Source organism: Tiliqua scincoides, chromosome 1 (assembly GCF_035046505.1).
Source record: "Tiliqua scincoides isolate rTilSci1 chromosome 1, rTilSci1.hap2, whole genome shotgun sequence".
Classification (NCBI taxonomy): domain Eukaryota; kingdom Metazoa; phylum Chordata; class Lepidosauria; order Squamata; family Scincidae; genus Tiliqua; species Tiliqua scincoides.
The window spans coordinates 67,747,816-67,769,531 of record NC_089821.1 but is presented as its reverse complement, the minus strand read 5'-3'; the positions used below and the strand labels follow the sequence as shown (position 1 = coordinate 67,769,531).

At 45.5% G+C, this 21,716-nt stretch overlaps 1 protein-coding gene and 2 pseudogenes across 1 annotated transcript; 2 read left to right on the top strand and 1 right to left on the bottom strand.

Annotated features, from left to right (window-relative positions):
* Positions 1-1,730: 1,730 nt before the first annotated feature.
* On the bottom strand, positions 1,731-2,681 carry LOC136644523 (olfactory receptor 9I1-like). Its single transcript, XM_066620468.1, has one exon. The coding sequence runs from the start codon at positions 2,679-2,681 to the stop codon at positions 1,731-1,733; it is 951 nt and encodes a 316-aa protein (XP_066476565.1).
* A 7,375-nt stretch (positions 2,682-10,056) lies between these two features.
* LOC136637367 (5S ribosomal RNA) lies at positions 10,057-10,173 on the top strand (annotated as a pseudogene).
* A 2,381-nt stretch (positions 10,174-12,554) lies between these two features.
* Positions 12,555-13,878, top strand: LOC136644519 (olfactory receptor 5AR1-like; annotated as a pseudogene).
* Positions 13,879-21,716: the final 7,838 nt, after the last annotated feature.

The following is a 21,716-nucleotide window of genomic DNA, read 5'->3' as shown; positions in this document are numbered from 1 at the left end:
CCCTGTGAAGGAGAGCCTGGAGGGGCCCCTACCCCTCCTTGATGATCGAGCCAGTGCCCGATATATCCCAGGCAGCTTTCCAGAGCAGGTCCAGCAGGTCCCTCAGCAATTTATGCCAAATCTTCCCCATTTGCCAGTGCATAGATGGTCTTAACAATGGTCAACAGCCAGCCAGCCAACAGCCAGATCCATGGAGGGGGGGAAGGGGAAGGGGAATGGAGAAATAGGGAAACCTTATTCTAAATATTCTGGAAGAAGTTATAATTTACACTGATTTTATTTTTCCAACATGCCTGTTTTTGGACATTGTTGAACGTGTAATGTTTTCTTGGTGTTGCATTTGGCAATTTAGGGTGCAATCCTAAGAACTACTTGCCATATGGCAAACGTGCCATAAAGCATGTTTGTGCCTCCTTGAGAGTAAGCCAGGCTGGCACACAGAGGTGCACCGGCCTGCGGAGGCTGACATAAACCTCTGCGTCAGCTTCCTTGGTGAACCTTGTGTCGGTCTGGCTGGGCCAACACAAGACTCTGGGGTGGGCTGAGAGGAGGTGGGAGGGAAGCGTTCCTGGGCAGGGGGAGAGCGGGCAGTGGGTGGCCCTGGGGGTGGGTGGGTGGGGAGCGGGGAAGCAGGGCTGGATTCCAGCACTTATTCTGGATCCCAACCCCCATTCCCGGGGAGTTCAGAATGGCTTCAAGCTGCTCCGCTCTCCTCAGACTTGCGCCACCTCAGGAGGTGGCACAAGTCCAAGGGGACCCATAGGGGCAAGGGGGTCCTGGCAGGGACCCAAGGGGACCCATAGGGGCAAGGGCGCTTTACCCAGAGGTGAAGGGAAAAGTTTCCCTTTGCCTCTGAGTGAGCCAATTTGGGCTCCTATCCTGTGCTGGACACAGCACAAGCCTCTTGGCTTTCCTGTTCCAGCGCAGGGTAGGATTGCACCCTTATATGATTGCCTCAATATTTGGACAGAATACCATTTTTTTTTGTAGCAGAGGTCTCCCAAATAAATTGTAGACAAATTCAATTCCTCAAAAAGTTGTACTGAAGTTCGAAAATGTTGACAAGTACACAATTAAATTAAGTGCAATCATAACCTGTGCTGGAACAGGCGGGCCAGCAGACCTGTGCTCTATCCAGCACAAGTTTGGTGTTGGGTGAGGTTTGGCCCAAGGCAAGGGGAAACTTCTCCCCTTACTCCGGGGAGAATTGCAGCAGCCCCAATGGGGCTACTCAGATCTAAAGAAGTGACCCAGATCTGAGCAGAACAAAGCAGCCTGAAGCTGCTCCAGGCTGCCCAGGAATGGGGCTTGGATCTGGCTTATCTGTTGGGTCCTGCCCCCCCTTCCACTTGCTACCTATCCACCCACAGATCTCCCCACTGCCTGCCCTCCCCCATCCCAAAACCCCCTCCCTGCCTCCTCCCCCCTTCCCACACACCTCCAGACCTCTGCATTGACTGAGCTCAGATGGTGCAAACTCATTTTCTGCTGCCACTGCGGAGACTGGATATGGCCTCTGTGGGCCTGTGCACCTCTGTGCACCAGTGTGGCTTACTCGGAAGGAGGCACAAACATGCTTTACATTTGTGATCCTTCCAGGCCGGCGCAAGGGACTTAAGATTGCTCCCTTAGCGAAATACATGAAATACATTGAACTTGCTGAGGTTGTGTACCACCAGATGTGCATGCAGCACTGGGCAGTATTGATGTAATCTGCACAAGGTGACATTTCACAGTTTTGGCACCTGGAGAAAGATCTTTCTGCTTAGTTTTTTCTTCAGAGCTTTTTTCACCTCCTCATTTCTCAGACTGTAGATGACAGGGTTCAGCATGGGGATCACAATGGTGTAGAAGACAGACACTATTTTGTCTTGCTCCACAGCCTCAAGCCCTCCAGGTTGCACATACATGAATGTCAATGATCCATAGTACACTATGACGGCTGTCAAGTGTGAGGCACAGGTGGAGAAGGTCTTGTGCCTACCTGTAGATGATCGCATCTTCAGAACAGTAGAAACAATGTAAGTGTAGGAGATGACAACAATCACTGCATTGCCCAAAACAACAAAAGTCGAGAAGACATAAAGTACCACTGTGGAAATATAGTTGTCTGAGCAAGAAAGTCGTAGTAAGGGAGGAATGTCACAGAAAAAAGAGCTGATTTCATGAGGCCCACAGAAAGTCAGCCGAAAAGTACCACTGGTGTGGACAACAGCAGTCACAAGCCCCACCAGGTAGCACCCGGCTACAAGCTGGAGACAGATCTTTTTGTCCATGGTAACTGAATAAAGCAGAGGGTTACAAATGGCAACAAAGCGATCATAAGCCATGGCAGCCAGAAGGTAGCACTCTGTTGTGGCAAAGAATGTGAAGAACCACAGTTGAGCTGCACATGCATTGTATGAAATCACCTTCCTGTCTGTAAGGAGATCATACAGTAGCCTGGGGAGGATCATGGAGGAGTAACATACGTCAACGAAGGACAGGTTGCTGAGGAAAAAATACATTGGAGACTGCAGGAGGGGATCAGTCTGAATCAGCAGAATCATACCCAGATTCCCCATCAGAGTCAGCAGGTAAATAAACAGGAAGAGAAAGAACAAGGGTATTTCCACTTCAGAACAATCTGAGAGTCCTAAGAGGATGAACTCGGACACTTGGGTCCCATTCACCTCTTGCATGGTTCCAGTCAGATTAATCGAGATACAGGAATAAGATCTAAAATCAGAGTAAAGTTTGTCAATAATGGAGCATATTCAGAATCACAGTGAAAAACTGCGGTCATTCATGAGTGTGCATTAGATCAGTGTTTCTCAAACTGTGGGTCAGGACCTAGCAGGTGGGTTGTCACCCGATTTCTAGTGGGTCCCACAGAGCTTCCAATGAAAACGTGGGTGACGGAGAGATCAGATAATTCCTTCAAACCCTGAGACTATTCAAAAATTATATAACCGCTAACAACCCTGCAAAGAGCTGGGCTCCAGCAGTATGCAAGCTTGTGTAAATTTGGGGAGATAAATGTTTGAGCAATTTTTTTTTTGGGGGGGGGGGTGTTTTTTCCAAGTCCATCAATGACAGGCAGCAGGGGCAGTTGAAGGTTGGGTCAAGTAACTAAGGGCCTAATTCTATCCAAATTTGCAGCCCCAAAGTAAGGGAACACACCTTCCCTTACCTTGAGGAGACCTTCATGACTGTCTCACCACTGCTGGATGTGGCACATGTCCCAATGGCATGGCTACACCAGCACTGGAAATTTGGTTAGAATTGGGGCCTAACCCCCGTAAGCACCGAGGCTGCCTCATTAGGGTTGCCTCATTATGAGAAATGGATCAAGGATTTTTTTTTTTTTGCAAACAAACAAAATATTAATTGTAATGATTTATTTATTTATTTATTTACAAAAAAAAAAAAAATCCTTGATCCATTTCTGATTATGAGACAACCCTAATTTCTAGATCACTTTTTAAAAACTCTCATAAAGCTAGGTGGGTTCCAATAGTGTCATTTTAAAAAGTGGGTCCCCATGCTAAAAAATTTTGGTACCATTCTATTAGACAAACTAACAAAAAATGGTTTCCCCCCCCCTAGTTATTTTGACTGCTAGTGTCAGCAACAAAAATTGTAATGCCATTTTTTCACAATTTTGGATATTCTTTTAAAGTTCAAATGAATCTCATAGATATGTGGCCAGGCTAATGCTGTTGATGTTTACATTCAATAACCAGTATCCAAGTCAGAAGGAAAAAAGAAAGTTAGGTTGTAGAGTGAAAATCTGTGTTGACACTTCAGATTTTTATGAGTCTGTCTGTATCACATGTCTGTATTCATTGCCCATTCACTTATGTGTTGAATTAATGTGAAACATGAAGCTGACCTCGGGCAGCCCTCTCTTGATTCAATCTGGTACCTAGAACTGTATATCAACTCAATGTTGACTGACTTGAAAACAGGGTTGAAAACAGGAACTACTTCCATATAAAAGTTCTCTATCGGTGGTTCTCAAACTTTTTAGCACCCACTTTTTAGAATGACAATCTGTCGGGACCTACTGGAAGTGATGTCATTAACCTGGAATGATGTTATGGCCAGAACTGACATCTTCAAGCAGGAAAATTTTTGACATCCCCATATGACAAAATCAAATCAATCAATTAAGTAAATTAAAAGTTTACAATAAGCTTAAAAATTTATTTAATGAAAAGAAGAACCCTCCTAACAGTACCAAGCTGATCTGTTGTTTTTTTAATGCTCCAAACATCCCAAAAGCAGAAATTTTATCCACACTTTCTCAGCAGTAAGCCACATTGACTATCATTGTTAAAAGCATATATGTTTGTCAGTGTGCGTGTAGTGTTAAAAGCATATACATAGTAGCCTGATAGAAGTACAGTTCTGTAACATCTCCCCAAATGCAGTCACATCCCATGACAGCATCAATTCTAAAATATTAACAATAAAATACACATTGAAATGAATGGAAACCCATCTTAAATTGGCTCATGACCCACCTACTGGGTCCCTACCCACAGTTTGAGAAACACTGTTCTCTATATGGAAGCAGAAGTAGTTCACACATATGGTGCCTCTGTCTACATCTGATTGCCCACATACCGAATAAGCCCCGGGAGAAGGATTTTTGGATTATAAATGGGCCACAGCTTCACTGAACATCAAATATAAACTACAAGGAGTCCTCACTTGTAGTCCACTCCTTGTTCCTGATCAGCATGTACACCAACTTTGGAGGAAATGGCTCTGCTTCTCTGTCAGTACCTCCCCCCTTTTTGGACCAATCCCAATTTTGCTCCAATCTGCAGATCTTCTTGTGACAATCCCATTTTATCACCTCCACTCCACTTTATAAGGATTCAAGGCAGCTCAGGATTGGACTGAACCTCTCAAGTCAATCAGGCCTTGAGTTTGTCTTTGCACCTATTGTCAATGGGGTAGTATCCAATTGCACATATTGCTTAATGGGGTAGTATACCTTAAAAGAGCTGTGACAGAGCATGGTCCAAATCTCACAGCTCTTCTAAAATGCTTCATGTGCCCATTTCCTTTTTAAAAAAAAATAATAATAATTTCTACTTTGTAACTTAATAATTACAGTCCCTCTTGCTTGGGGGGGGTATCAAAACACACTCTGAATCAAAGCCCACTCTGGCAAGACCCTCTAGCCCTAACCCAGGAGCTCACTGAGCCTTGAAGAAAGGTCATGAGTAGAATAGCTTTAAAGACAGCTGCTTCTGTACTATGAGCAGGGCTCATCAAAAAATCAATGATAGATGCTGACTGCTTGAGGTGAATGGGCATCTTTGTTAAGGTGCTTGTGGATTCTCCTTCGCCTACCTACACACGGCTGGCCTTAGGAGCTGCAAGGTCTGATTAGAAGCAATTGGTGGTGGTGGGGCCCTCTACCTCTACTCACCAGAATGAGCAGCAAGCCGAGGTCAATGGTACCTGGCTTGAGAATCACCCTCATAGAAGTAGGTGGCAATGATGTGCTAATGTTATCATGTCACTGTCAACTACTTCCAGAGTGGCCTGATTTTGGGCCAACTGGATGTAGAGGTGGGGCAGGATGGCCCAAAGACAGCGATACTTATTTCCATCTGAAGTGCTGGCTGTGGGCGTGTGCAGTGCAGGGGGAGAGACAGGTGCAGGGTCAAATTTGACCAAATCGATCAAATTGGCCTAAAGAGGGCCCTGCACATATAAAACAAATGCTATGGAGCAGCCTTTGAAATTTCTTGTCAGCCCAGTCCACAAGTCTAGCACAACTAATACTGCATTGCTGCTTCCTAAACGGCTGTGCTGGACTCTGTACATGGCAAAGGTATCACATAGCAACAGACCTCATAGACACATTAATGACACCAAGTGTTAACAAGTATATGTGGCTGTTGAGTAACAGCCCAATTCTACCTAAGTGCTGAGGTGCCGATGAAACTGCACCAACGGAGCGCATGAAATTCATTGGTGTCCAGCTACTAAAACTGTTTTAAAAAACCATAACTTTGGAATTTATTAAAAAATATTTGAGTTTTGTTGTGGTTGTTTTTGTTTGTTTGCAAGAGCAGAAAAATGAATTCAAGAAATCTCAGCTATCCTACTTGTAAACAGAGACTCTCCCCCTAAGATATTTCCCTATGAAAGTTTGGCACAGCCTTCGACCCCCACGATTGCCCCTGATTTCACAGTTCCTACCTTACCTGTGGTGAAGCCGGTCTACCTTCATACTGTGCTGACATACCCTACGAGTGCTGATCTTATTTAAAGACACATAGATGCTATTCATTAAACCAACGGGAAGTCTTCCCTTGGTGGCATTTCCCATGATGACAGACAGCCAAGACAGACCACACGCTAATTATTGCTATCGATTAATCACTGGTCACCTTCTAGCTCACCTTCCATGGTAAAAATATGATTGCTTATTAATGCTTTCAGGGGAAAAGTTGAAATTGATATGATGCTGCTACTAAGTATATTTTTAATGTGGTTCCTTTTTGTGCAGTAGGTTTCTTTCTTTTTTGAAATTGCATCTCTATTTTTAGAATAATCAATATAGTTTTAGAATATATTGTTCTATATAAATCCTGGTAAGCTTTCTTGGTGGGACAAAAGTTTTTGTTCTTGGGACAAAAAGGTCAGATCAGCATCGAGCTACTGCCCTGTACAGACCTTTTGGGTGTGTTTCAAATTATTTTTGTTTCTTTGGCTCTGAAGATAGAATGTGGCTGTTCTTAGACTCTATGGTTCTTTCTCAGGAGAGCTGACTTCTAGGCCACACTTCATCAGCACCCATAAACAATGAGTTACTTCTCTCAGGGCCTGGTTTTTACATGAACAAAGCAAAGAAACCACTCTTAGGCCCAAATCCTAACCCACTTTTCAGCACTGGCATCGCTGTGCCGTGTGCTGCATCCTGCAGTAGGGGAGCACTTACGGAGGCCTCCTCAAGGTAAGGGAATATTTGTTTCCTTACCTAGGAGCTGCATTGCCCTTATGTTGGTGCTTGAAAGTGGGTTAGGATTGTGCCCACAGCTGTCTAAATTCTGACATTTGGGTTTAGTGTGGTAAAGTCACCATGAGATTATTGACTGTGTAAGTTTAGAATGGACATGCTGTGTGCACAGAGCTCTCTACACCTGTCCTAATGACTGTGCGCTATCACTAACAGTGACTGTGCCTAGTCACTGTTATGTTGCTTACACGACTACACCCATTGCAGTGCGTACCCTTCCCCCAAGTAAGGGAATGGCCCCACAATGGGGTTACTCAATTCTGTGGCAGCTCCAGACCTGGCACAGAACTGCAGTGTCCTGTGTCGGACCATGTGGTCCGACACAGGCTCAGGATCTGGTGCAGCAGAGCTCCACTGGTCCCACCCCCCTCCTGCCCCAATCATGCCTGCTCCACGCCCTCTCCCTGCCTCCCTCCACTCTGGAACATCTCCCCCACACGCCCACTTACCTCTCCGCCACCAGGCAGTCTGGATGACCACTGGGCGGCAGAATGCAGGCCCAGTGCTGTAACAGGCCCAGCACAGGCATTACGATGTCCCCACCTCGTCCTCTGCACTGGGTTGTGATGCTCCTGGTGAAGCTGGAGGCCTCTCCTGTCATGGTGACCCATTCTGCAGGCCTCTGCAGGCCTCAGAAAGGCCTTCAGATGCCTCCATAAGCCACTTCCGGTTTTTGGAAGTATTTTCTTAAGCCATTTGTCTGGTGTTTTTCCAGACTTTGTTTTGGTTTACTGGGTTTTTTTGCGCCATGGTCCATGGTAAAGCCGGCACTGGAAAATTTAGCTCTGTGGTGCCCCCTTCCCTTGATGCCTTAAGCAGGTGTTTATATTGCTTAATAGTTAATCCAGGGCTGCTCAGCTCAATGTAATTTTGTCATCATATAAATAATTCAAACTCACACTCTCACTGGCATGCAACAGGCTCATAAGACTAACCAGAAATGCACAGGAAATCCACTCAAGTGGACAGGCAATACCTATTTGACAGGCAATGTATAGCTAGGACTGAATTGCTTTGGAAATAAGGACATCACTCACTCGTATTCATATATATATATATGGACCCAATATTTCTACAGTGTTTGTGCTTTATTAAAACTGTACTGTTCTTCAAGAGAAAAGTAATTTCCTACATTGATTGCGGTCTAGGAAATCTGAGAATACAGGCGATGACATGCAGACAGGAGCAATATTCAGGACATTGAGATCTACAAAGGTGGCAAACAGGCTGGCATCAATTCTGGCCACAGGGCAGAAGTAAGTACTTTGTTCAGTCAGAAGCTCTGGTTCCAATTAGCAACTTCTGCAATGGTTTGTGGGCAGTCCAATGAGATTACATTCCAACAAGCATTAGACTACATCTGGGTCACGTCCCATACTCTGGAGAAGAGAAGCAAATGAATCCATAATTTAGGTACAGAGGACATGATTACAAGTCATCGTTGGCATTCCCTGTCGACAAGGCCTTATTATTGTTAATTGTAACAAATACAATTCTGCAGCAAATGTGATAATTATTCCCTGGGAGGTTAGTTTGTCCCAAAACAAAAGAGCCCTTTGAGTGCTTTTTTCCCCTGCACTGTGGGACAATATGCTGCAAAACACACATTAAAAATACACAGTGGAGTTTGGGTCAGTCCCAAACATTCACTGCACCATCAGCCAATGCAGAGAAAGAGAATAGTGCTTTGCATCAGTATGTGTGACCAGTAGTAATCAACCCTGGATAATTGCTTTAGGTCAGTGTTTCTCAACCAGTGGTACAGGTACCACCAGTGGTACTTGAGGTGGTGTCTGGTGTGTGTTGCAACATAATGCAACAAACAGTGGTAGGAGGCTCAGATCGGTAGGCAAAGCTCCAGCGACCTCTTTTCGTGGCTCAAAAAAGGCCTCCTGCCCATCCTGAGCCTCTTATTGGTGTTTGCAGTGGCGTCGCTAGGGAGGTGCAGGGGGTGCGGGCTGCACCGGGTGACGTGAACAGGAGGTGACGCACACTGGGGGGGGTGACACTCTAAAATTGTGGCAGTTAGGAGTAACTCCATCATATTATATACCGTCGGATGCAGAATCTCGAGTGGAATGCAATTAAAAAAACCACAGCGAAATATCTCCTTTATACCAAAAGTTATGGCCAAGAAACTGGAAAACAAAAAATGCATGGATCCCTAAGGAAAGTGAAAGTGAGCCGTTTCGTGCATTTACTCGTGAGTAGGTAAACTTGCCTTAGTCCGTTGAAAGTGCAGGCTGAGAGGAATCCATTGACACCAGAATGGTCCTGATCCAATGAATGCAGCCCCCAAAAACACCTGAGGAGAAAGTCCCTGCCTCCAAGCAGATGAATGTATTGAGCCCTATGGAAAGTGAAACTAAGCCTCATGGTCGCGTTTACTCATGAGTAAGCAAACGTGCCTTGGCTGGTGTAAAAGATCAGGTGAAGGAGAGTGCAAGGCTACCAGAATGGTCCTGATCTGATGGAACCGGAGCTCAACAAGTGCTCCAGAAGGCAGCCCTCCCCCCCACTAAAAAGGATCAAAACAGGCTTCAGCTGATAAGGTGAACCTTTTTGAGACTTGCAAAGCCTGACAGTGATCTGGTTTAAACAGAAGTTCTTAAATTGAACTGGGCACTGGGTAAACCTTACTGTTGTAAGTTGACACCCATGGGGTGTGTGTGACACCACTAGTGACCAAAATCACTAAAATCATAATGTGGAAGAATAATACCATCATGTTATATATCAATCAATGAGTAATTTCATGCAGAATGTGTTCTATCTTTGTTCTATCAAAAGGTACAGCCAAAAAACCAGTGGGGGCGGAGTGATGGTACATCACCATGCCCACCACTTGGGGTATTACCCCGCCCACTGCATAGGGGTGACGCGCTAGCATCCTGCACCGGGTGACACGAACCCTAGTGACGCCACTGGGTGTTTGTCGTGTTGCTTCTGGCTTCCCAATCCAGAAGTAACTGGAGATGACATCAATTGGACACTGTGAATTGGTAAGGCAGGGGACAAACGTTGAGAAACACTGCAACTGTTACCCTGCACATGCCCGATCTCGTCTGATTTCGGAAGCTAAGCAGGGTCAGGCCTGGTTAGTATTTGGATGGGAGACCGCCTGGGAATACCGGGTGCTGTAGGCTTCTACCATAGTCTTTCGAGACTGAAGGTTGCCAACCACTGCTTTAGGATACACAATCTATTGTGTAAGGCCACAGTTCATTAATTAATTCAGCAATCTTGCAGTGGGTACTAACTTTGCAAAACACTACACTGTCCTTTTAGTGTAGATTTCCTACTCACAGGGGGATAGCCAGTTACAGTGTATTCCCACCCAGACTCCAAACTGTGGATGATTCATCGCATCATTGCCATAGTGCTTCTTGGGACTGCAATTTCTGGCCGTTCGAAGCCTTGGGGGGCAGGAGGGCGCGTCCGCTGCCAAATATAGAAAAGGACTTCTGCTTGGCCCATGGTGCGTCACCTGGGATGGACCACCCCTGCCTTCTACACTATTGCCATTTGGTTATCACACCAGAAACACACTGCAGAAAACACATGCCTTTGTAAACTGCCATGACTATTAGAAAAAAAATCAAAATATGCTTTACAGCACCTGTAATGTAGTTGTCTGGCCATATAGCTGCACACCAGTGATCTTGAAAATATACACCAAATTCTGTCCCTCTAGCAGCCGCTAAATGTACCTGGAGCTCTGTCTCTTGCAGCGTATCAGAGTGCCAAAAGGAAACATCTTTGTAGACTTACAAATCCCTCTTTCAGACCTAACTATGTCTGAAGGAACATACCCACCCCATAACCCTTGGCTGTCGAACAGCTCAATCCTGCCTGCCAAACCAAGCCTCCTACCTCTGTTTGTTGCATCATGTTCCTGGTCTCACTGCTGGTTGGCAGATGTCCTGTGAGTACCACCAGAACACCATCACAAATACCACTGGTGGTACCCATACCACTAGTTGAGAAACACTGGTTGAGTACAACATTGACTAGGAAAGTTTCAAGAGAAGTAATACTACTTTCCCCCCATCCAACTCCAAAGTCCTAATCTTAACCTGGGTTTATGGCATTAAGTCCCAGGCGAGTGGCAAAAAACTGCTTTGACAGTATGTAGGTCATGTCCTCCAGCACAAACAACTGGAGACCCTGTGTGTGTGTGTCAGCACCTTCCAGATACCCGCCAGAGCAGATAAGGTGGTGATGGGCTGTTCAGAGCAGTTTGGGGGAGGATCAGGATGGGGAGTGGGCCAAACTGGAGGCAGGAGACGGAGGCTCATGTTGATATATCATGTTTTCCTGGTTCAACACACCCTTGTCTATACTTGGACTTAAGCCAGTTAAATTTACTTACCTCTTTTGGGTCATCTGGTCACCTCCTGTCCCCTCCCCCATAGCAAGCAGGATAGGGCTGTTAGATTTTAAATGTTCAACTTCATGAACTAAGGTAGGATTTCACAGAGGATTTTAGAACTGCCAGAGAAGTAACCAGTAAGTACTTGATTTACTCATTAAATGTCTGTGTTCTCTTATCGGTGAGGCCTCAAGGCAGTCAAAAAGGTTAGAATAAAAATAAAATTATAATAAAATACAATAAGCAGAGAACCAGAGACTTGATCACAGCATCAGAATTTTGGAAACTGCCCTATTCACCTCTCCACCTTCTGAAAAGCTAGGCCAAATAAGCAAGTTTTTAACAAATATCCGAAGGCAAGGAGAGGGAGCAGTATGAACCTCCATGGGGAATGGAGTTCTAGAGCCTGGTGCCACCCTAGAGCTAAAAATTCAGATTCCTCTGCACTTTAGCAAATCATTAATCCTTAGCTGTGAATGTCAAATGATATAGTCTGATATGGTTGATAATTAGCAAGCCATTTTGTACAGCCCAATCCATCAAGAATTGGGCAGCTGGGTGGAGCACATTGCAACAGTGGAAGGCACTTCTGTCGCAAAATGGCTGCCAACAGCAGGTGCCGCGCTCTGTCAGCAGCCATTTTGTACACATTACTGCAAGCTGCAGTGACGCCGCAACACCTCTGCCTGTTCCTGCTGCACCCGTCAGACCAGGTGCAGCAGAGTGATGAGGGTGGAAGGAGAATGGGGATGGCTTGAAATTGGGTGGGGAGGGGGGAGGATGGGGTGGATCCAACAGCAGTGGTGCATGTTGGATCCCATCCCTTGCTTTAACAACATCCCTGCCCTTTTCTTCTTGGACTTACCCCAGCTAAAGAGCTGTTAACTACCTATTTATTGTGCTTGTTTTATATATTTAATATGTTTTGTGAAAATTTTAAGGCTATGTTTTATGTATTTTAAAATTGTAAGCTGCTTTTATCTTTATAGGAAAAGCAGGGTATAAACCTTCTAAATAAACAAAAGTTGAGCAGAGCCCATACTGCTCCTTTTTTTGTTCTAGGTTAAAGAATATTTCTCCTGGGTGGAATTTTCAGGACCGTCTTCATCCTCCATTGCCTTTTAGTCTTTATCTCCTGCTCAGCAGTCCTCTGGAATGTCTGAGGCCAATCACACCACTGTGACAGAGTTCATTTTTGTAGGCTTCATAGATGATCCACACCTCGAGATGATCCTCTTTGTAGTGTTCCTCTTTATCTATCTGGCAGACTTGGTAGGGAATGTGGGAATGATCTTCCTGATCATCTTGGATGAGCAGCTTCACACACCCATGTACTTCTTCATCTGTCACCTCTCTGTAATGCACCTGGGCTATTCCACGGCCATTGCCCCACACATGCTGGCTGACTTCCTGCACCATCCCAAGATCATCTCCTTCACTAACTGTGTCATCCAGTTTGTCTTCTTTGTAGCATTTGTTGATACTGAATGCTACACCTTAGCTGCCATGGCATATGACCGCTATGCAGCGATCTGCCGCCCTCTTCACTATAACACAGTCATGTCAAAGAAGGTTTGCCTGGTATTGGGTATTGCTTGCTAGTTTGCGGGACTGATGAGTATGGTGGCCCACACCAGCCTCACCTTCAGCCTAGAGTTTTGTGGCCCCAATGTTATCAATAATAATAATAACAACAACAACAACAACAACAACAACAACAACAACAACAACAACAGGTATTTATATACCGCCTTTCTTGGTCTTTATTCAAGACTTTATTCAAGGCGGTTTACATAAGCAGGCTTTATTTAAATCCCTTATTAAACAGGGATTTTTACAATTTGAAAGAAGGTTCTTTCTTTCAAGAACCACTACACTCAAGTGTTTCATTCCGATCTGGCTTCACATTCTGGCCTCCATCCTCCCACGCTCAGAGCAGATGGAATAGCTCGGCTTCAGCTTGTCAGCTGCTTCAAGGCCTCGAACTGGCGACCTTGTGGATGTTATCTTCAGGCAGACGGAGGCTCTACCCTCTAGACCAGACCTCCTGCCCTAGTCTGTCAACCATGTCTTCTGTGAGATCCCTCCACTCATAGCATTGTCTTGCTCTGACACATCGATCAGCGAAATCCTCCTCTTCTTCTTCTGTGGAGTCAATGAGTTCAGCACTATCATTGCCATCTTTATATCCTACTTCTTCATCTTTGCTGCCATCTTGAGAATCCAATCTGTTGAGGGAAAACGCAAGGCTTTCTCTACCTGTGCTTCACACCTTATTGGGGTCACTCTTTTTTATGGGACAGTTATGTTTATGTACCTTAGGCCACCATCTAGCTATTCATTAGACCAGGACAAATGGGCCTCTGTGTTCTACACACTAGTCAACCCCACATTAAACCCTCTAATCTACAGTCTGAGGAATAAAGATGTGAAGGAAGCTTTTCGAAGGGTCGTAGCCAAAAAAATATTTTCATACTGAGAGTAAAACTAGGGGATGGTTGGTGGAAGTAGATATGGAAAGGGATATAATGTATGCATAGCAGGTTAACAACAACAACAACAAATCTGTTGAACTGTGTGTAGCATGTGTTCCCCATTTCCCTCTCATACTTGACTTTCAATAAAATCTGTTCCAGCAGAAAATATAGTCACTATGATATAACACAGTATGGATAATAAAGAATTGTCGCAATGTGTTTCAGTGTGAGAGATTATATCCTTATGTTCCAATTCATGGATAGATTCAGGGCTTTTTTTCTAATGGAACGTAGGGGAACGGAGTTCCGGCACCTTTTTGCAGGGGCCCCTCCCCTTCAGAGGCATTCTGGGGGGGGAGCAAAACAGAGGCACTCACTGGGTGGGTGCTGGAGGGTGCAGGGTGGGCAGGCGCCTGGCTCCTGCCTGACCACACAACGACCCCCCCTCCTGCCCCATCTCCAAGCTCTCGCCTGAGCCAGCCCGCCTCCCCTCCCCCCGCGCTCTGCTTCCCTGCACAGCTTCCAAGCTGGTGGAGGGCACGGGGGATACGCGCCGAGGAAGAGGATGGACAGCCAGCCAGGGAGATGGGCTGTGGCACCCACAGAACGCCCAGGTACTGGCTTGGCGGAGGAGGAGGGGAAGGAAGCTGGCTGGTGCAGCCCCCATGCCAATCTGCAGCCCGAGCCTAGGTGTGTCTACTCAGAAATAAGTCTCGTGCTCAATGGGGCTTGCTCCTGGGAAAGCGTGCATAGCCTTGCAGCCTGAGAGCCCAAGCCTATGCATGTCTACTCAGAAGTAAGTTCCATTGTGTTCAATGGAGCTTACTCCTGGGAAAGTGTCATAGCCTTGCAGCCTGAGTAGACAGGCAGAGGAAGGGCTCTGAGGCTGCAGTTCTCTCCACACCTTCCTGGGAGGAAGCCCCACTGCTTCTAGTGGGACTGACTTCTGAGTAGACAGCCATAGGCTTTGGCTCTGAGGCTGCAGTCCTCTCCACACTTTCCTGGGAGGAAGCCCCACTGCCTCTACTGCAGGGGTGCTCAAACTTTCAACTTTAGGGATCCTGGACCTTTAAAATTGTGTAGGAGAGATAATTTCAGCAGGTGCAGCTTGTCATCTGTGGGATGACAAGTTGCACCTGCTGAAATTCTCTCTTCTATACACTTGTTAAAGGTCCAGCATCCCTAAAGTTGAAAGTTTGAGCAGCGCTGCTCTACTGGGACTGACTTCTGAGGAGACAGGCACAGGATTGGGCCCTGAGGCTGCCATGCTATCCACAGTAAGCCCCATTCACTATAATGGAACTTACTTCTGAGTAGACAGGCACAGGATTGGACTCTAAGGCTGCCATCCTATCCACAGTAAGCCCCATTCACTAAAGTGGACTTCTGAGTAGACATGCATAGGATTGGGCTCTTAGGCTGCAAACCTAGGCACTTTCCTGGGACTAAGCTCTATTGACTAGAACGAGACTTACTTCAGAGTAGACATACCTAGGATTGGGCTCTTAATCCTGGAGAGATATATATCTGCACCCGTTTTCACATGCTAAGGGCAGGTGAAAAGAGATTCTATGTGTGTGCTGTCCAGCCTTGCCAGAGATCCTCCTCATCCTTCCCCCACAAGCATGCCCTCCTCCAGCCAGCATTTGCAGCTCCTCTCCAGCAATGCACAGCAGCTGCTCAGGGCAGCAGAGAACATACAATTGCATGCCAAGCACCTTCCCAAAGACACAGAGTATTGTGATACCTGAATTAAACCATATTTAATCACTTGTTTGCAAACGTAGCTGTTTCTATGTGCACCTAAGGACCCCTCTCGTGTAAGAATTCCTTTTTTGTTCTTACTCCCACAGTTGCTTAGAGTAATTTTACTACATGGAACTCATGTAAGCCATTTTCCGGAATCCATTCACTGCTTCCTCTCCTCAAAGCAGTGCCACACTACATACTACACGCTACAAGTGCACCTGTACAGTATTTTTCCCCATGTGTAGAAAAAGTAGCTAGGGGGAAGGGGATGTGGAGATTGACAGCCCAATCCTATGCATGTCTACTCAGAAGTAAGTTCATTTTTAGGGGGGAAGCACATAAAAATATTTTATTTCTCCAATTAAAAATGGTTTAAAAATAAATAAATGAATAAATAAATAAATAAAAGATTAATAGATTTATCATGAAACGATAAACAGCAAATGCAAAGGTAGTATACCCACAATGCCACATGCTGGTAAGAGACAATAAGAGAGCCTGTTACCTTCATATCCTACATAAAGGCATCCAGTTAGCCTGTTTTGGAAACATGATGCTGGATCCCTGGTTTGACCCATAATGGCAGTTGTAAGTGTTCAGACGTATAACGCATCTGTACTGCAAGTTTGTTTTCTTTTTTCCCCTTCAAAGTATAGATGCTGTTCAACAAGGAAGACAAAAAAAATATCTTAATGACAATATTTTGGTACTTATCTTTTCTTCTTTCATTTTTGAAAATATTGTTAGACTTGATGCTTTAGTTTCTAGTGTCAGATCCAAGAAATTTTACAAAAAATGGAAAGACTCACACAATCAGGCCTCCTTGCAAAGTTACTGTATGCAAACATCACAGTTGCATAGAACAGAACCGAATGGAAGCATCTTTGGGGAGTGAATGTAGTAAATAAGCCATATTATGTAGCCATTTCAGATTTTAAAATAGGGAGAACAAGACAACATACCCCCACGTCTCATATTTCTACAGAACAGCTTGGTGTTTATTCTGTTTCTGACTTCATGTCGCACTGACAATTTGTTCTCTGTGTCAACTGCCATATAGTCAAATCACATTGGCTATGTAGCAATGTGGTGTCATTCTCTTGACTATTATCACTGATGGTTGGAATTATTCATATGTGTAATCCAGTAATTGGAAGGGGATAAATGACACCAAAACAGAAGAAGAGAAAATAAAACAATGATGGTAAACAGGATAGGAATATATTCTCCCAAAAAGTGGGAGGGGGGGAAGCTGTGGCATAATTAAAATGCCACAGTCTACTTGCCCTGCCCTTCCTGGTTAGGTATGGGGTAGAGGTGCAGAATTGGAGGCAGGTGATTGGCTGTGGGCCTTGCATGGGATGGGGATTGAGTGGGCCCTTGAGGGACTGTTACTTACCCTTCAGTCACACCTCAGATCTTCAACCCACCCTTCCTCCCTGCATTTAGTCTGAGACTAGCTGGTTGCCCACAGTGGGGCAGGTAGGAATTTTTTGCTACCAGACAGAATTGGCTGAAAGACTGGTAGTTTTTTTTGCCTACCCCAGACTAGTGTTGGCAGGGTGGTTAAAGTTAGGATGATGAGGGTTAGTATTGGTCACTTTAGGCAGGTGTCATACAGATCAGTAGGCAGTTTGAGATCTTTGGCATCCATTCTGAGGCAGCAAGATCAAGGGGTGATCTGAGAGGCTGGCTCTCAAGCCCCTTGGCTGGCCAAGGCAAAAAAGGTTGCAGGGTTTACCCAGAGGCAATTGTGCATTGGCCAGCTGTTTCGACCCCTTTGGGGTTGGCTGTGATAGGCAGGTCCTGTCCATGGTAGGGCCTAAGCTTTGAGTCAGGTGGCGCACCCATTATTGGCAGGGGGAAGCAGACAGTGAGTGCTGTTTCCCCCATGTTAGTACCCACATGACCCAGGGGTTGAGTTAGGCCCTGCTGCAGTTTACATTTAATAATTTAATAAAGTGGCCCATGTTTAAATCCAAAAGCATCTGTCTCGCGTCTTCTTCTATGGGGGTTACAAGGGTAAATGTCTCTGCCCCACAACAGTGGGAGAAATAATACAGAAATACATAAGGAAGACAACAGCTAGGTTGCCAACCCTCCAGGACTTTTGGAGTTATCAGAAATCAACATGAGTCCCTCATTGGGACCCCATTCAGCTGTTATTTTAATGTAAACAAAAAAGATGGCTGCTGTAATGATGCTTCTGGAGTCATATGTGGTTTGATCCTAAAAGCATTTTTAAAAGATTTGGCCACATTTGTCTAAAAATGCCAACAAAAAGTGTTTTCTTTGACAGATTTGTGTCAGTTCTGTGAACGACTTTTTGTATAGCAGAATTCACTCTTAACAGTAAGAAAAAAAGTCTCAAAAGAAAGAGCATTGCAATGAACGTCCTTAATTGTCTCTTTAGGGGTTGAAGGAGGGAAGAATTAGGGAAGAATTAGATAGAAACCCTTTGGGGAATGTTGATTTCTATGGTCCTGTGTGAGCAATGCAAGTCTTACACCAGTCAGCTGGGACTCTGGGGCTCTGAACTGGGGAAATAAATGCCTCCTCTCTGATATGCTAAGCAAGCAGCAGAAATGAGGGCACCAAAGAATGAGCTGAGCTTCTGTCAGATTCCAAACAAGCAGTAAAGATTCCCGAGACAACTGTCAGGTGGGAAGCAGCTCCATGCAAAGAAGGCTTGTGCTTTGTGAAGATTTATGTGAGATCTATATGTCAGGCTTTGAGATCTATCAGCACAATCCTGAGCTGCCCGTTCTGCCAGGACCGCTGCAGTGCCGAAATGGCTGCTGCAGCATCCTGTATGCAACAGGGCTACCGCCGGTGGCTCCTTGGGGGAAGGGGACTTCCCCCAAGACGTAGCCCTGCAATGGGGCTACTTGATTCTGTGGCACCACTTGGGCTGCCTTAGAATCAAGGGCCTCCATGCTGGGCCGCGCAGCTTGACCCAGAGGTCAGGATCCGGTGAGCTGAGCTCCACCAGTCCCTCCTGCTCCCTCCCCGGGCACCCCTCCCCACCCTGGGACTCCTCCTCCCTACCTCCCCCCACGCTCCCACCTATTTCTCTGCCACCCAGTGGTTTGGGCAACTGTAGAGTGGTAGAACACTGGTGTTCTACCAGTGTTTCACCGGTGCTCACACAAACGTGCTTTATGGTGTGTTTGTGACAGTGCGTGCCGACAGTTTAGAATTGGGCCCTATGTTTGAGAGATCTATGTTTTGAGGGTTTTAGGGGAATGTACTAAGTTGAAGTTTCTCCTTAACAAGAAGCTGGAAAAAAATGATATCAATGTTAAATGTTCCACCTTGTTGAGAATATTGGCTCAGGTTGGCCTTGAATGCCAATCAATTATTCCCTCAGTGAGAAATGCTGTGGGAGAGAGGCAGCAGTAGGGCATAGTTCTTTCTAAGCCACAATGCAGTGCTCTCCAAAGAGGAGTGTAACTAAAATGACCATGTAGCATTTAATATACTCCAAGCCAAGATGTTCCTCCATTAGCAGGGTCATCATTACTTCCTTTTCAGCAGGCAGCATTAATAACCCACGGAATCTTCACATATTGCTTCCCCACAAGAGTCTAGACCCTGGACATCTGGAAGATTCTGGAAACAAGGTGCAATGGAGATTCTAGTCGTAATAATAGATGATAAGAGGCACAAGGTTGTGTGCCCTGTGAAGGTTGTGTGCTGCTCTTGTGGTTCTTACAGGGATGATTGGGTACTTATAGGGTAGACTGGAATCTTCTCACCATCCCAGTTTGCTGTCAAGAGAGGCATGTGCAAGCAGAAGGAGCAGGGCCTAGGAGAGGAGGGTAAAGGGGGAAATTTGTGCCCAGGGTCAGAAGAGGAGGCCCAGGAGCCAAAGGAGGGGGCCCAGAAATTTCCTGGGATCTTACATTTTTCAATCTCACCCAGACTTACTGCCCACACAGGATGCACATGGCAGCAACTACTGCCAAAAGCCACACACACCAGGCCCAGGAATGCATACATTCCTTAACAGTGTCACATCTAGGAGGAAGCTGGCCTGCTCCAGGAGCTCTTTGGCTTGTGGATCTGCTTACAATGAATTAGTGGATGGGAGCTCAAGGACACAGCTGTGGGGCTACAGCTGGTGCAGAAGTGGTGCCGACCCCTGTTGCCGCCCCCCACTCTGTTTCACCCCCTCCATTTTTGGGAAGGGGCCCCAAAGAAACTTTGTACCACCTAATAGAATTCCCCTTGGAGGCTCTGAGGAGGAGAGCAGCATTTGGACAATGCAGATTCCTGTCAGTCTTTCCTGGGGTAAGCCCATCCATTAGGTAAGCTGATGTGGGTTGTATCAATGGCAGATTGCAGGGGGTCTGAGAGGTGGCAAGTTTGCAGTGCCCATCACCCTGAGACTGCTGCTGCCAACCACATCCCTCCAGCCCACCGTGGATGCAAACTGCACTGATGCACCTTCCACCTGCTAAGCTAAAAGCAAGCAGCCTCCTTAAGCATGCTAAGAAACTCCTTGCATAGTTTCTTCAGTTGAGGAAGTGCAAGACTTCCCATTTGATTTACAGGAACAACAGGAACAAAGGAGCTCCTTCATTTGTGTGGTCTCTTTAAACTGAATGTGGAAGTTCTGCACTTCCACAACTAAAGGTGAGGAGCATGGCAAGTAGCTGCTTTTAAAAAAAAAAATGTGTAGGGATGGCAGACCATGCATTCTAGGTCGTGCTGCCACTACTCTTGCCTCAACAGATTTGGAATACATGAGAGATTCTGAGTGAAAACTCCTCTTATAACCAGACTCCAACTAGACGGGAAAAAGATGGGAACGTCTTATCTTATAGCAAGTGACCCTTCAGCCAGCTGTTTGCTATGCCTGTTAGCTATGCAGGATAGTTGCTCAGTTTGCATATTCCTGGACAACTATACCAGGTTTCTAAGAACCAAGTTTCTGGTTAGGACCATACGATGGCAGATCTATGTGTGGAAACCTGTTTCTGGATCTAGGACTAGACTAAGTAACAATGTAGAGATGATGTGTGAGATCTGTCATGGGATTACTGAATTTCTTTTTCCCTTTGTTTAAAAACCATCGTGGAGGAGGCAAATAGGGCACATGTTGGGGGAGAGGGAAATGTTTTGCAGTGTCCTCAATTTAAATGTCCCACCAGCTGCTTTTAGCTATGGAGGGGGAAAAGGCAGGAAACCATGCCGTACCTGCCTTTTTTAACCCTTTGCAGCTAGCAGCAGTTTTGGAGAGGAGTCGGGTGGTGGTCAGTGTAATCAAAGAAACACACTGATAGGCATAAATCTGAGCAGCAAGTATACTGGGAAGAAACTGAGTGAAGGCATAGGGCCAGTACTGCAGTAGGGAAAAAGTGACAGATACTGAGTTCAATATAGTTGGTCCCTAATTAATGCAAGCTCATGTTCATTGAACAGACCTGTCCTGTGTAACTGAGACATAATATGGAAAAACCTGAGCTGAAAGTCAAACCTGACTTGATGAAAGAACTCCAGTTTTTTTAAGTAAATCAGGCAACACAACCTAGATTGAGCTGATTTATGTTTTAGCTAAAATACACATAGGAAGGTGGACTGCAAAAACACTGTCTTTCCTTCCCTACAAGTCTAGTTGTTTCTGAAATCCAACCCAAAAATAACTCTGGACAGCGCACGTGGGATGAAATTTGTTCATTGTTTGGGGATTTGGTAGAAAATGAGGCAATAACGCAAGTGAAGGAAGGCCTAGATTTTATAAAGCAGCTTGCCCTCCATGTGTGCATTCACTCTCATGCCTGGAAAAATATGAATAGCTTCAATAGTTTGGATGTTTTTAATTTGACACAGAAATATTGTATCTAATGTGTGTTTTCTTTTCTTTAGGAAAAGGCACAGGATACAATAGCTGATGTTTCTTTCTGATCACAACGTCAGCAGAGGTGATTAGGTGATAAAGCTTCAGAAGGAGCAAGGGATATCCCTGCCAAACCTCTTCTCTGTCTCCCTGTTCTAAGCTGTAGAGTGTTTTCCCCTGGCTTGAGGTTTCTGTTTGGCCTTCAAAACCCAGTTCCATCATCTCTTATTGGTTTTTTTCCCCCCCATA